This window comes from Nematostella vectensis, chromosome 3, assembly GCF_932526225.1.
Source record: "Nematostella vectensis chromosome 3, jaNemVect1.1, whole genome shotgun sequence".
Lineage (NCBI taxonomy): Eukaryota > Metazoa > Cnidaria > Anthozoa > Actiniaria > Edwardsiidae > Nematostella > Nematostella vectensis.
The window spans coordinates 19,212,912-19,227,157 of NC_064036.1; the positions used below are offsets into that span (position 1 = coordinate 19,212,912).

Consider the following 14,246-nt stretch of genomic DNA (forward strand, 5'->3'; position numbering starts at 1 on the left):
GTTCTCTCACTGATTGGTGGCTACTGTTTTCTGTCATACCTCGCCTGAGATATTATCATAGTCAGACCCAGCGACTCCCAACAATCCAAGTAAGCATGTGGGCGTAGACGGGTGTGAGAAGTTAGTCACTGGAATATAGTTAAGGAAAGATTGTCGCGCCAGAGCCTTTGCACCCAGACCGCAAAGGAGCATGGGAGGTCAAAATAATGGGTAATTTGGCAGCTCTGTGACACTCTCTAACATTCTTTTGGATTCCCAACAAATGGATTAGCCAGAGTAATGTCTATTCGAAAGTATGGTTTCTAGAATATTTTTCGCGTGTTCTTCTTTGGACCCTAGGCTACGTGGCACGTAGGCTTGAGTGACATTTTTTTAAAATATCTATGTACAATCACAACGCATTTGCAAAGAATAGGACTCCGTATCCCCAAATAAGCTTATGATTGGATTTGCACATAATACAATATAATTGCCACTGTCTTTATCTTATCTAATTAATTTCACATGTAAAATTATATTATCATTTTAATATTCTAGATCCTTTTAGTTTCGATTGCATTTGTTTCCATCTAGATCTTGCTTGAGCGGGCACGATGCCACATATTGATCAAGGGCGCAGAAAACGTCAGCGGCGCTAGCAACGTCGATCCAGCAGCGCGGGATGCCTTTGTCAGACAAATAAACTGATTTCGCTAACTGCTCATTGTTCACCCACTCAGCCCCCACGGTGGAAGAGCACATTTTTCCTATTGCATACGGCATATTCGTCTATAATAAGATATCACTGTTTGAGCAGCTTCTGCGAGCGATTTACATGACACAGAATGTTTACTGCATTCACATTGACAACAAGACTGATATTAGGTTTCACCGCGCTGTTCGCAATATGATTAAATGCCTCTCCCTAATGTTGTTATACCGAAAAGACTGGTGAATGTGCTGTGGGCAGAGATGTCTATTGTGGATACGGAGATGACATGCCTTAGAGAACTCGAGGCAACCGATTCATTGGCGGTACTACAGCTACCTCGATGGACAGGATTACCCCCTTTGCAGCAATCAGGAGATCGTCCGCGCACTGAAAACGCTTCGCGGCCACAATAACATTGAGAGCGACCCAATGCCCTTACATAACAAGTTTCGTACGGTCTATGTCTTTAGAAATGGGGTAAAAACGCATATCAAAAAATCTGCTCCTCCGTTTCATATTTAAATCAGGAAGGGTACCATTAACCACATTTTGACGGGATAAAACACACAAACACAAATTTCGCAGTTAACTTCTTCTATAGAGGATCATAGCATTTGCAATTATGTTTCTCAGGAATAAAAAAAATGCAAAATATAGAGAACACTTATATACCGAGGTTGGTTTTTGCAATTATGTTTTTGACATAACTGCAAAATGGAAGGTTTACCTATATACCGAGGTTGAGTTTTGCAATTATGTTTTTGACATAACTGCAAAATGGAAGGTTTACCTATATGCCGAGGTTGGGTTTTGCAATTATGTTTTTGACATAACTGCAAAATGGAAGGTTTACCCTTATGCAGAGTTTGGGTTTTGCAATTATGTTTTCGACATAACTGCAAAACGGAAGGTTAACCCTTATACCGAGGTTGGTTTTTGCAATTATGTTTTTGACATAACTGCGAAATAGAGAGTTTACCTATATATGAGGTTGGGTTTTGCAATTATTTTTTTTTACATAATTGCAAAATGGAAGGTTTACCTATATACCGAGGTTGGGTTTTGCAATTATGTTTTTGACATAACTGCAAAATTGAAGGTTTACCCTTATGCAGAGTTTGGGTTTTGCAATTATGTTTTTGACATAACTGCAAAATGGAAGGATGGAAGGCTTACCTATATGCCGAGGTTGGGTTTTGTAATTATGTTTTTGACATAACTGCGAAATAGAGAGTTTACCTATATACCGAGGTTGGTTTTTGCACTTATGTTTTTGACATAACTGCGAAATATAGAACTCACCATAAAACCGAGGTTGGTTTTTGCAATTATGTTTTTGACATAATTGCAAAATTGGAGGTTTACTCTTATACCAAGGTTGGGTTTTGCAATTATGTTTTGACATAACTGCGTAATCGAAGGTTTACCCTTATACCGAGGTTGGGTTTTGCAATTATGTTTTTGACATAACTGCGAAATAGAGAGTTTACCTATATACCGAGGTTGGTTTTTGCAATTATGTTTTTGACATAACTGCGAAATATATAACTCACCATAAAACCGAGATTGGTTTTTGCAATTATGTTTTTGACATAACTGCGAAATAGCAGTTTACCTATATATGAGGTTGGGTTTTGCAATTATGTTTTTTACATAATTGCAAAATGGAAGGTTTACCCTTATACCGAGGTTGGTTTTTACAATTATATTTTTGACATAATTGCAAAATGGAAGGTTTACTTATGTACCGAGGTTGGGTTTTGCAATTACGTTTTTGACATAACTGCGAAATCGAAGGTTTACCCTTATACCGAGGTTGGGTTTTGCAATTATGTTTTTGACATAACTGCGAAATAGAGAGTTTACCTATATACCGAGGTTGGTTTTTGCAATTATGTTTTTGACATAACTGCGAAACATAGAACTCACCCTAAAACCTGGGTTGATTTTTGCAATTATGTTTTTGACATAACTGCGAAATATAGAGTTTACCTATATACGAGGTTGGGTTTTGCAATTATGTTTTTGACATAACTTCGAAACATAGAACTCACCCTAAAACCGAGGTTGGTTTTTGCAATTATGTTTTTGACATATAACTGCGAAATAGAGAGTTTACATATATACCGAGGTTGGGTTTTGCAATAATGTTTTTGACTTGATTGCTAAATGGAAGGTTCACCTATATACCGAGGTTGGGTTCTGCAATTATGTTTTTGACATAACTGCGAAATTGAGAGTCCACCATGAGCAAAGGGGTTTTTACTTTGCAATTATTTTTTTGACATAAATGCGAAATGGAAAGTTTTATTTTGCAATTATGTTTTCGTGCGAACTACGCGCGACAATTTGAAGTTTGCTAAAATTTCATTTATTTAGAAAAAATTGTTTCTTTCTACGAAGCGAAACGAAAAATTACTCAAGAAATTAGATATCCTAGCACCTAATTATTGGGCATATTTGGTTATCTAGGGACGCTAGGTTGTTTATCAAAGCAAAGAAAGGGATTATTGGTGGTGGTGGGGGTCAGATTCCTGGTGGTGTCGATCGAGTTCGTGTATATTTTTTTCAAAGTGTTTTTAAAGTGTATAAAATTCTTACCAACTGCTATCCCTTAGGAGCTGTTTAAGGATTTCCCAATTCTGCTATCTTTTAGAGGAATCACGTCAAGGGTGGCCCTCTAATCTCCCGAAACGCATTTTACAGAGTCTAAACCACAAGTCAACTGATCGGTTAATACTTCCGGTTTTATTGTCGGTAACAATACTAGTCTCCTTTGCAGCCGCACGAGGTCGGAGTCACGCAAAGGAGACTATAACAATACAGCATCCATCAGTCAATTTAAACGGGCATTGTTCAAGCGATGCTAAATAGAAATGTCAACCAAATGGCTTGACAGTTAACAGAAGAAACCACATCTATCTAATCGTGCGCAAATTATATCCAACCTCCTAAAATCGGTAAACTCTCAATAAGTTAAGTCTCTATTTCGCAGTTATGTCAAAAACATAATTGCAAAAACCAACCCCGGTTAAAGGGTGAGTTCTATATTTCTCAGTTATGTCAAAAACATAATAGCAAAAACCAACCTCGGTATATAGGTAAACTCTCTATTTCGCAGTTATGTCAAAAACATAATTGCAAAACCCAACCTCGGCATAAGGGTAAACCTTCGATTTCGCAGTTATGTCAAAAACATAATTGCAAAACCCAACCTTGGTATAAGAGTAAACCTCCAATTTTGCAATTATGTCAAAAACATAATTGCAAAAATCGACCTTGGTATATGTTATACATTGGATTTAGCAATTAAGTCAAAAACATAATTGCAAAATAAACCCCGGTATATAGCACAATTCTATATTTTGCAATAATATTTTTTATTCCGAGAAACATAATCGCAAAAATGTACCATTCTCTATAGAAGAAGTTAACTGCAAAATTGGCATATATGTATACACCCCAGGGGGATGGTAGGGCAGCCCATTTACATGCCCAGAGCCCTCCGCTGGGGAAAGGGCTGTGCAGGCGAATGGATCAGGGCTGTGTGTTGGCTTGGAATTGAGGATCTGGAATAGGTTTTAGGGCCTGGTCACTCACATAACCTCTTTGCTTTTAAAATTCCTTTTAACCACGACACTGAAATGCTTTCATGTCTTCAAATAGCAGCTAAAATGAGGAAATATCCACAATTGAATTTAAATTCCAACACAGTTTCCAAACAGGATCAATGAGAGTCAGTTTCTGTACAACCCGTCATCTCAAGAAGGCCTATCAGAACATGGACTCAAATATATCACATATTGATTTTAATCAATGCTCAGGCATTTAACTAAAATATTTGCCTCATGCAAATTCTTATAAAAAGTCACATTGTCACACAGTGTTTCCTTGCTGTGTCTCAATCATCACTCAATGGTTTGCTTATTCCAGACCCAGCCTCCATTGCTGCAGATAGCTAATTTTGAGGGAATTCAAAAAAAAAATAAATAATAATAGTAATAGGTTGTGAATCTGCTCACATGTTCTTACAGCACATCAAATATGGAATTTCCATGTGTGTATAAATTAATTACATATGGGGACCTAGTTGGCTGAAGGTTGCAATGGCAAAATCCACAGAAGCACAATAAGCCCAACCCCTCCCCCCTTTTTCAAAATCCTTGCTTTGCCTGCCTCCCTTATCACAACTCTTGGACCATCAGATAAAATTCAAATGCTATCCCCATTATTGAAAAAAAAAAGGTTTTGCAAAATTTTGTCAGGAATTTAATCAATTTCAGGTCCTTATAATACAATGCAAAAATTATTATGACCATCGCCTTTTCTAATAATTTTTCTTGGGAATGGCTTGGGACTCAATTTCCCTCTTTTCTGAAACATTTCAAAGTACAGTCGCTTACTGGTGTGCTGGCTGACATCAACAAATCCTAAACTCTCCATCATCAAATGCAACACTTCTGCAGAGAAAAAGCGTGAGTTTGTCACACAGGGAAGAGGCAAGACTATAACCACATGGCCACCTGGATGGAGAAGTTTACAGCACTTCTTCAGCATCTGTCCTCTCTTGTTCACATCACCTTCAAAATTGATAACAAGACTCAAAACAATAACATGAAACAGCTCTTTCGTCTTGAGCTGAAGAAAGTCCATTTTCTTAATCGAGCTGTTTTGAGGATTGAGGTCGATAGGAGTACAGTCTATCCAGCCATGTTTCTTGTAATTGTGATCTAAAGCACCGACATCCAGAAGCCTCAGTTTTTCAGAATTCCCAGTTGAGGTTGAACACTCCTCCCCTGCCTGCAATTCAGATCGAATATTGTGTGCTTTGAGTTCCCCTACAACCCATTTAGCAGCGTTAAATCCACCATGACGACTTTCTCCTAGCTTTGAAGCTTTCTGGTATGCATCTAGCCCTCCAAGCTGTTCCATTTTAGCAGTAATCTCGCTGGATAGCTGAGCTTTTTCATGGTCTGACAGGCGTTTATCAATGCTTACCGATTCAAGCCGTTTCTTCAGCGCATGGTAAGTGTTTATGACTTTACTATCCTTTCTAGTTGATGGACTAGTCTCCGTTACAGGGCGGTGCGTTTTCTGCTTTTTCTTTTTGCGTTTTTTCGCTTGATTTTGAGAACTCTTTTCAGACGGCAGAGAACGTGTAACGTCCGCCATCTTTGTTTGCAAGGCCAGGCTACAGCTGTCCACAGCTAGACCGGTAAGTTTTGTCACAACTAAGTCTTCACAATAATTGTCCACTATTTTCATTTAAGAAAGCCTGAAGTGAAAGTGTGGATAAAATTAATTTCTTTCGTTCATCTACTTTTTGTAAATTTCCTAATGGAATGGCAAATTTAATCCTTTGTTCCATCTACGTCATTTCTGCTCCTTTGGGTAGCCTGTGTATTTCAGCTTACATCTGCCTCGCTTTCGTCCTCTTGAATGTCTGCTGAGCCAAAATGGTGGGTTGGTTTGCTTTATATCCATAAAAATCGTTCTAAATCTCAAGCATCCTTGAGTATTACTAGGTATTTACCAAACAATATCGAAAATAAGTCATTATATTATTGTGCTGTATGACTATTTTCAAATTATTCCCAATAGAAATCCGAATTTTAGACATGTATAACTCGGCATGTAGATCGACCCAGTCTATGTGCCATGTTTTGGAGCATAAAATACTTTACTCAGAATTTAATCCCTCGAATAAGTGTTCCTATAGATATCGTCTCTTATGTCAGTCCGTGTATTTTATATTCTACTGCTCTACAGAGCGACGGGACAGCTACCATCAGAACGAGAAAGTTCTTGACGAACCGACTGCTTGCTCGCAAGCAAATGGTAGGATATTTATTCTTTTTTGCTTGGCTTACAAATATAAACCGGGAGTCTTGGCCTTCCTAAGAATGTTAAATAGGGTAGATAATAATGATTAATTTTTCTAGATGACAAGAAGGATTGGGTGCCACCCTTTATCAAAGTATTTTCCTTTTTTACAGAACTAATACTGACTTCTTTTATGGAATAATGCGTTTTGATTCATCAAGATGCCAGTTGGTGCCAAGATGTCAAAGTTGAACATCTATAATGTTGCAAAACTGAACCCATAGGCTGTAGTTTAGGGTCTCGCTACATTTATTACCTGAGGTATAGCAGTACCAGAGCAATTCAAGTACTAGGGCAACACCATGAAAAGAACATGGCCTGATAACAGTTATTTTTATGGGTATGCTAATGAGTTATGGCTGAAGCTACATATCCTTGGAGCAATTCTAGTACATCGGCCCATGTCATGAATAGAACATAATAATGTATTTTGTATTGTCATGCTAACTAATGAGTGGCCTGCTATGTTTGAATCAAGCCCTTTACATCCCAAGTGTGTCCACTTACGGATTAGATGAAAATTGTTTCTATAGATATACACTGTCTTCCCTGTAAGATAAATCTAGCCTTACCTTAACATTTTTTTTGTATAATCCTAGGTGGTAGACATACTCCACCCTGGCCGTGCCAGCGTGCCAAAGACAGAGATCCGTGAAAAGCTGGCCAAAATGTATAAGTCAACAGCAGATGTGATTGTCTGTTTTGGCTTCAAAACTGCATTTGGTGGTGGCCGCAGCACTGGTTTTGCCCTGATCTACGACAACTTGGATGCTGCCAAGAAGTTTGAACCAAAGTACAGACTTGCAAGGGTGAGTCACTATCTTATCTCAGTTATTCTTGTGCATAGCCTTTTATTCACACTTCACTCACTCACACTTTCTCAAGTTTGAAACATAATTTTCTGTACTTTTTAGTTAATTAAGTGGTAGTAATGCAGATTAATAAGTTGTCTGAGTTCTTCAAGGATAGGTGGTAATGGGGGATTTTTGTTAACAGCATGGACTTTATGAGAAGCCCAAGACCTCCAGGAAACAGCGCAAGGAGAGGAAGAACAGAATGAAGAAGGTTAGAGGTACCAAGAAAGCCAAGGTTGGCCAGGCGGGCAAGAAGGTAAGCATGATAATGTCATTATATTCTCTGTAAGATTATAAGAAGCCATTGAGTTGATGCTTCATAAGCATGATAAAGTCATATCCATATATCCTTAATAGGAAGGCAAGGAGCAATCAACTTAGGTTCATACTTCAAACAAAATATTGAAATCGTTAGTGTACAGGGTTCTACTTAAGTTCTTTACTGAAGTTACTCAAATGCTGCTTGGCTGGCATAGAACTCTTGTGCACCTAATTACTATAGATTTGATATTATATTGAATAGAAATTAACAGCTGGACCAGTAAAACTGTGAAGAACAGAAATATATATATGTAAGGCTTGTTCCAAGCAATATTGTGCACTATTTGAACAGTCAGCTTGGAACATGTCTCTACAAATCTCATTGTCTGAATTCTAAAACATGTTCTTATGGATTGTAAGCAAGCGAGGGGTTTTACAATGTCCTCCCTCCTTAGAGATCGATACATTGATACAAAGAATGAATATTGTGAGTTCCGAAGTTGATTCATCTTTCTCTTTCTCTCCACAGTGATCTGTCCTGCTTCCTTATTGGTCTCTTGTATGTGAAGATGTAATTAAAATGCACAATCTCCAACATGTGTCTACTGTTTATTACTAAAAAAAAGATGATACATAAGTATTTCTTTCGTTTGATAAAATTTTCAATTTACAAAATTCGTGAAACAATCTATGGACTGATTGCTCTATAATCACATTTCCCTAATACATCATACATCATATATAAGGAAATCTACAGTTTCAATCAGCTACTGGTCCCTATTCTGGTTTTCTTGCCATAATTGAGCTCGGCACCCCCTGTGAGCAACAAGTCTGTGCCTGTTGTAAATGTTGCGTCAGCAGCAAGATACAGGCAGGCTTGACCACTCTCGTGTAGAGTTCCCATGCGGCCCAGCAACTATAATGGAATAAGTAACGTAAGTCTGGCCAGGAAGGGCTAACAGTCTGAAAACTAGTGGCAAAGCAAGTAGTGGCACAACCATACTACTGGGTGTGGCAGCTATCTGGCCATTTGGTTCAGGAAATGTATAGAACTAAGGAAAAAAAAAACCCTTACAGAGGCAGATCCAGAAGTTAAATAAAGAGAGACAGAATAAAGAATTATAAGAAATGGATGCCCGGATTATAACAAGGGTTACCCATTCCATTCTACCTTCCTTTAGATCCCCCCATGCCTTTCTAAAAAAAATATGCCTTGACAGGCATGTTCATTCTTCTGCTTGGTCTGTGAATCCAGAAAGGCATTTTTTTCCAGTAAAAGTTTCTGATACTGATAGAAACACTGCAGACATTTAGTGGCCTTGCAGGAACACGTGATTCAATAGCAAAGTATCACCTGAGCATCCATTCCATCTTGTATGGCCTTTTTGTAATCTGGAGTTGCACTAGCATTTGATTCCCACAAGGGGGTAAGAACATTTCCAATCGATAAGCTGTAAAAAAAGAAAGAAATGATAACCAACAACATGACTACAGATAAGCTTATGCCAGGTTACTATTACCTGCTTACTCTTCCGCCATAGCTTAAGCCAGGTTACTATTACCTGTTCACTTTTACACCATAGCTTATGCCAGGTTACTATTACCTGTTCACTCTTACGCCATATCTTATGCCAGGTTACTATAACCTGTTCACTCTTACACCATAGCTTATGCCAGGTTACTATTATCTGTACACAATTATGCCAGGTTAATATTACCTGTTCACTCTTACGCCATAAGCAGCCTCGTCAATGGCTAGAGCACGTGTCATCGAGGTGATGGCACCCTAAGCACAAGACAAATGTTGGTAGGCGGTATAACATACAAAGACATTAAGAAAACCGGCAATTGAGGGGCACAGCAACGCTCCTACTTGTCATACTGCTAATTTTAGAAAAAAAAAGTAGGTAGCTCTAGCCTCTAGACATTAAGGCACTGAATAAGATGTACGTATCTCTGTATCAGAGCTTTATATTAGCTAGGTGGTTCAACATGGTTTTTACCTTAGTGGCTACATATGAAACTGCATGTTGTTGTCCAATAAGTGCGACCAAGCTTGACATGTTGATGATGTTACCCTTTGTCTTACGAAGGTGTGGGAGGGATCTCTATGAAACAACAAAAAACTACTGTAAATTATATAATAATGCCCCCTGTCTGAAGAACACCTACCTAATGAACGCCCCCTCTCCCCAAGCTAACAAGTTTGTATTGAGCACGCACCTCTGGGCACTTCTCAATGATTTATTTTGATTTATTTATTTATGAGTTTATAATCAGTTGACTGGTGGATCTCTACTATGCAAAAGCCTTGAATTTTCTCATTTGTAAAGAAAATAAGATTAAGAAAATGCAATAAGAAACTGCTGTCGTAAATGTGTTGTCTGATCGTTTAGTAATTCCAAAAGTTTGAATTAAAAGAGAATGTGATATTCTGGCATAAAAAATCGTGGGCAGTGGGTTAGATTTCTTACGGCTCATGTTTCCTGGTTAGCATTCACTCGGTATACAATAATACCTGACATGTTATTAGCTAATTACTTGTGTCGGGGTTGAAAGAACTGTGCCGAAGTGCTAGGTTTCTATTGCATTAAAAATCAATCAATACTTTATCAGTCTATAAAAATCGTTAACTTTTTTTAAAGTGCGGTCAATTTTTACTGATTTTTAAATTCAAACGATAAAAATTAATCAGCTAACATTGATTTTTATCAATTGTCAAATTGGGATAGATTTTTAACGATTGACTAGACCGTTACATATGTACATAAACTAGTGTAGATAGGTAAATAGATCATGTTACATACATAAGGATTTATTTTTATAGATAGAACACTCTCTTTGTTTTTCATACAAATGAAAACTATCATTATTATTAGTTGTTGTATTATAAGTATTATTATTATTATATAGTGGCAGCAAGTCCATCCTTAAGTTCTACCCAGTTTCTTCCCATTAAACTTTCTCTTTTTTAAAATAGATCCTGAGGTTCAAATAATGAATAAAAATTGCTGTTTGAAAAGTTCCCGAGTTTCCAAAAATGAATAAAAGTTGTATGGTGACTTACATGATTGAATCCCCCCATCCCAGGGATCACTTGGCACATACTATAAAGTACTTACCTTGCACATGATGAAGTAGCTCACAACATTGAGTTTGAAAAGGTTTTCGAAATCTTGAAAAGAGGTGTCATCTATAGAGGTTGCATCTGGGTCTACAAAAAAAAAGGTGACTATTCAAGAATAAAAAAAACAACATATCAAAAGTCAAATGGCATCTGGATAACCAGGGTCATGGGCAAATGACTCAGCCTCATAAGGAACCCAAGGGGTGTACTTTGGGGCAGGGGGATCCCCTTCAACTCACTTGAGTGGCCATACAAAAACTAGCAAAACAAACAAGAACAATTTTGCACATAAAAAAACCTGCTCTGCCAAGATTTGCAGGCTAGGTGTTCCTGTGGGAGTAATCTGTCTTGACATGCAGAGAATACAACTCACGAGTTCCAGCATTGTTGATGAGGCAATCCAGTTGGCCATACTTCTCTATAGCTTTATCAACAACATTCTATAAAGAAATTTCAGGATCAATCAATACATATAATATTCATAAACATAAACAGATATACTCAGCATGTGCACATACAGACTTAGGCACCTCCTACAAACTGATAAACAGTTTAATTGCCTATCAGACTATCAAATTTTACACATTTCTTATCTCATCTTATACAAGTATGTAGCACCTTAATAGCCCGAGTGTCAAGGGCCTTTTTATCGTTTCCTATGAAGTATATACCCGGAAGCGATAAAAAGAGGGCCTGGTTCAAATACTGTAAAATTTTCATGTTCGGGTCCCAAATATTGGGACCACTGGTATTGGCTAGAAAACAATGCTTATAAAAAGAGAGCTCTGATTGGCCCTTATCAGCATGTTCAAATGTCTTGCCCAGGCCGGTCATTACATGTGTTTGTTTAGTTAGAAATATGGATGCCGTAGAAGCTGGTTAGGAGAAGTTATCAAATTCTTAGATAGACAAGGAACCAGGTGCTGAATATTCAAGAAATTTGTCTGTGAGAGCGAAGAATTCTTGGGATTTATTGTGGTACTTCCCACGAGTTGACCGAGTGAGCTTATCAATTAAATTTGTGTTCAGGCAGAGGTTTGTCCATGTAAAAGAAAAACCCTGTTTGTAAATTGGTGATGTGAATATCCCGTAGTAATTTTGTGATCTGATGTGTGGATCTGCAGTCATATAAGTTACGTAAACTGTAATCTCATGCGCCGTAAAGTTGCTTTGTCAACAGTTCATGAGTTCCCTGTGTAAGGAAAACCCTTTACATTGCCTAGCCACTAGTAGGTCGATCAAGGGAGTCAACCAGTGCAATCTAAGAAGATCTGCTCCCATGAAACCGAAAATATGCAACACTAATCGCTTGTCAAATTTTGTAACTGTAAAGTATTTAGTTAATGTAATGTCGTAATGTTGTAATCGCTTAGCTTGTGTGTGCTAATTACCTGTAATTCAGTTTCTAACTGTGAGGGGTATTTAATAAACAAGTCTATCTATCTATCTAAACTATCTTTGCGTTTTCCTATCAGTTTTTTGAAAGCATTCAAATTATTTTACATCGTAACACCAAGTTACATACCTCACTGGGGTTTGTTGGTCGTTACTGAAATTACTACCCTTGGATATAACACCACTGTAATTTTGCTTAATACATAAATACTGTTTATAATTTGATTTGGGCATTTGATTGTTTTATTGTGCTACCACGCAAGTCATTTATGTGGGACAATTTGACAGCCGATGTATTTTGACAGCAGCCTGAAAAGGGGCGGCAGGCGTCGCGTCTAGTATTTGTGTCAGGCGTAGTTTTATTTTTCTTCTTCGACTTTAAAAAAATAAAATCGCCTGATACTCGGGCTAGTACCTTGAGGTCCTCCTCTTTGGTGACATCACACTGTATAAAAAATGACTCGCCTGGGCCAGTAGAGTTCACTTCTTGCTCAAGTTTCTTGCCTGCTTCAACTGTGCTCACAAATGAGGAATAGGTTAGAATGAATATGTTTATAGGTCAAAGTATATCAATTTAACTACAGGAAAAACTTGTGTGTAAGAACCCAGATTTTTTTCAAGTCTAAAAGAACAGGTTCTTATATGTTGGGGTGCTTACTAACAATTAAGGCAGAATGACTTTTTATTAGGTTCTTAATTTTTTTTCCAAGTTGCTTAATCAACAGTAGGATTCATAATTGCATAAGTGTGACTGAATACATAGCTACTTTGCTATAGAGACACATATTGTATTAATGTTATATCTGTAATCTTAAAGAGCATAATGTTCAGCAAATGTACATTTCAAAGCCCAACAATTTTTTCATGGAGTAACCCATCATATAAGAACCTTTTGAATTTTTTGGCTAAGTAGGTTCTTATATTTTGGGTTATCAAAATCCTAAATTTCTGCCTATAGCTTCTTAAATCACTAGGTTTTACACGCGGGTTTTTACTGTATTTAATCTTAATTGTAATCGATTTCAACCAACATCCCCTGACCTCCTCTTGCACAGAACACAACTTTAGATCCAGCTTTCACTGAAATAAAACAATAACATGATCATATTAGATTTTTTAGCTGTTTACGTCAATCAATTCTCGAATACGTTCAGCTTATGCCTACAGACGTCGAACAATATTTTTAGTTAGTTAGTTAGAATTTTAGCTGTATAGATCCAAGATATAACAGTTTCTTTATTAGTTACGTTATGATAAAAAGCGCACAAAAATAAAAGGACCTCACCGAATTCACGTACGACTCCTTCACCGATTCCCTTACTACCTCCAGTGACTATCGTCACTTTCCCCGCGTATCGGCCTGACGATGCGGTAGCAGCCATGCCCCTGTACTACCAATATAATCTGTAGCAGGGGTCCTCGTTGTTATAAAGAATAGATTTGATCGCTCAGAAGACACAAACAGTAAAATGGACAATGTAAAATGATCAGATTATACTCGCACGTGAAAAGCCTGTGATCAATAGCGCTTACACAGAGACCGCTGATCCTGTCTGTGCCACCCATCCCCTCAACCTATTATTCCACAGGCAGCTCAAAAAAGGTTGGAAACCGAGCCAACCAAGTGCTGACTCGTCCCCAGCCGTCGTCGTACATGGTTTTCGGAGACGTCGCAGAGCCTCAAGGGAAGGGTTGAAGACTGGGCAGGTATGGCCGTCTAAAAGACGTCTTACAAATATGGGAAAAACAACCACATTCATGTGTTGCACACTAATTGTTTTACCTTTCGATTGCGTTTTGTTATGAATACGGCCCGATAAAAGTTTTTACGGATATATTTACTTCGCTCAGTGAGCTAATTTGGTCGACTTCCTCTCGCAAAACACAAATGAAAACACGTAACAACTTTGGTACCTCAGCTAAAAAAATGATTTTCGTCCACGGAATTCTAGTAATATTTTTGCTAAACATCTAAGAACAATATCGATTTGAATTTTACGGCATGAAAATTGAAACGTCACTTCTACCGATCCAT

At 37.8% G+C, this 14,246-nt stretch overlaps 3 protein-coding genes across 5 annotated transcripts; 1 reads left to right on the forward strand and 2 right to left on the reverse strand.

Moving 5' to 3' along the window:
- Positions 1-4,215: 4,215 nt before the first annotated feature.
- On the reverse strand, positions 4,216-6,063 carry LOC5509038 (25S rRNA adenine-N(1) methyltransferase). Of its 2 annotated transcripts, none has more exons than XM_048724682.1 (2): positions 5,095-6,062; positions 4,216-4,360 (listed from the first exon to the last, which is right to left on the reverse strand). In XM_048724682.1, the coding sequence occupies exons 1-2, from the start codon at positions 5,954-5,956 to the stop codon at positions 4,350-4,352; spliced, it is 873 nt and encodes a 290-aa protein (XP_048580639.1). In that variant the 5' UTR covers positions 5,957-6,062; the 3' UTR covers positions 4,216-4,349. The 2 variants fall into 2 exon arrangements, with proteins under 2 accessions (XP_048580639.1, XP_001629554.3); XM_001629504.3 differs by lacking the exon at positions 4,216-4,360 and adding an exon at positions 4,486-4,649 and having other exon boundaries at positions 5,095-6,063.
- Positions 6,064-6,066: 3 nt separating this feature from the next.
- Positions 6,067-8,284, forward strand: LOC5509015 (40S ribosomal protein S24). Its single transcript, XM_001629534.3, has 5 exons — positions 6,067-6,150; positions 6,461-6,529; positions 7,174-7,383; positions 7,571-7,684; positions 8,219-8,284. Exons 1-5 carry the CDS (start codon positions 6,148-6,150, stop codon positions 8,219-8,221), a joined length of 399 nt encoding a protein of 132 aa, XP_001629584.1. The 5' UTR covers positions 6,067-6,147; the 3' UTR covers positions 8,222-8,284.
- LOC5509014 (17-beta-hydroxysteroid dehydrogenase 14) lies at positions 8,283-13,750 on the reverse strand. 2 transcript variants are annotated; one of them, XM_001629503.3, is made up of 9 exons: positions 13,497-13,747; positions 13,253-13,291; positions 12,627-12,724; positions 11,190-11,256; positions 10,812-10,903; positions 9,693-9,797; positions 9,408-9,475; positions 9,044-9,140; positions 8,283-8,605 (listed from the first exon to the last, which is right to left on the reverse strand). In XM_001629503.3, the coding sequence occupies exons 1-9, from the start codon at positions 13,591-13,593 to the stop codon at positions 8,453-8,455; spliced, it is 816 nt and encodes a 271-aa protein (XP_001629553.2). In that variant the 5' UTR covers positions 13,594-13,747; the 3' UTR covers positions 8,283-8,452. The 2 variants fall into 2 exon arrangements, with proteins under 2 accessions (XP_001629553.2, XP_032233739.2); XM_032377848.2 differs by lacking the exon at positions 9,044-9,140 and having other exon boundaries at positions 13,497-13,750.
- Between the last annotated feature and the right edge of the window lie 496 nt (positions 13,751-14,246).

Excerpts from the sequence above, each read along its gene's own strand:
- LOC5509014 (XM_001629503.3), bottom strand. The coding sequence starts at position 13,593 with ATGGCTGCTACCGCATCGTCAGGCCGATACGCGGGGAAAGTGACGATA. Across the intron at positions 10,904-11,189 it reads CATCAACAATGCTGGAACTC|ACCCAGATGCAACCTCTATA; the intron begins GTGAGTTGTATT and ends TTTTTTTTGTAG. Across the intron at positions 9,141-9,407 it reads TATGGCGTAAGAGTGAACAG|CTTATCGATTGGAAATGTTC; the intron begins GTAATATTAACC and ends CTTTTTTTACAG.
- LOC5509015 (XM_001629534.3), top strand. Across the intron at positions 6,530-7,173 it reads TGCTTGCTCGCAAGCAAATG|GTGGTAGACATACTCCACCC; the intron begins GTAGGATATTTA and ends GTATAATCCTAG. Across the intron at positions 7,384-7,570 it reads CAAAGTACAGACTTGCAAGG|CATGGACTTTATGAGAAGCC; the intron begins GTGAGTCACTAT and ends TTTTGTTAACAG.
- LOC5509038 (XM_001629504.3), bottom strand. The coding sequence starts at position 5,956 with ATGAAAATAGTGGACAATTATTGTGAAGACTTAGTTGTGACAAAACTT. Across the intron at positions 4,650-5,094 it reads TGATGTCAGCCAGCACACCA|CTATCTGCAGCAATGGAGGC; the intron begins GTAAGCGACTGT and ends CCTCAAAATTAG.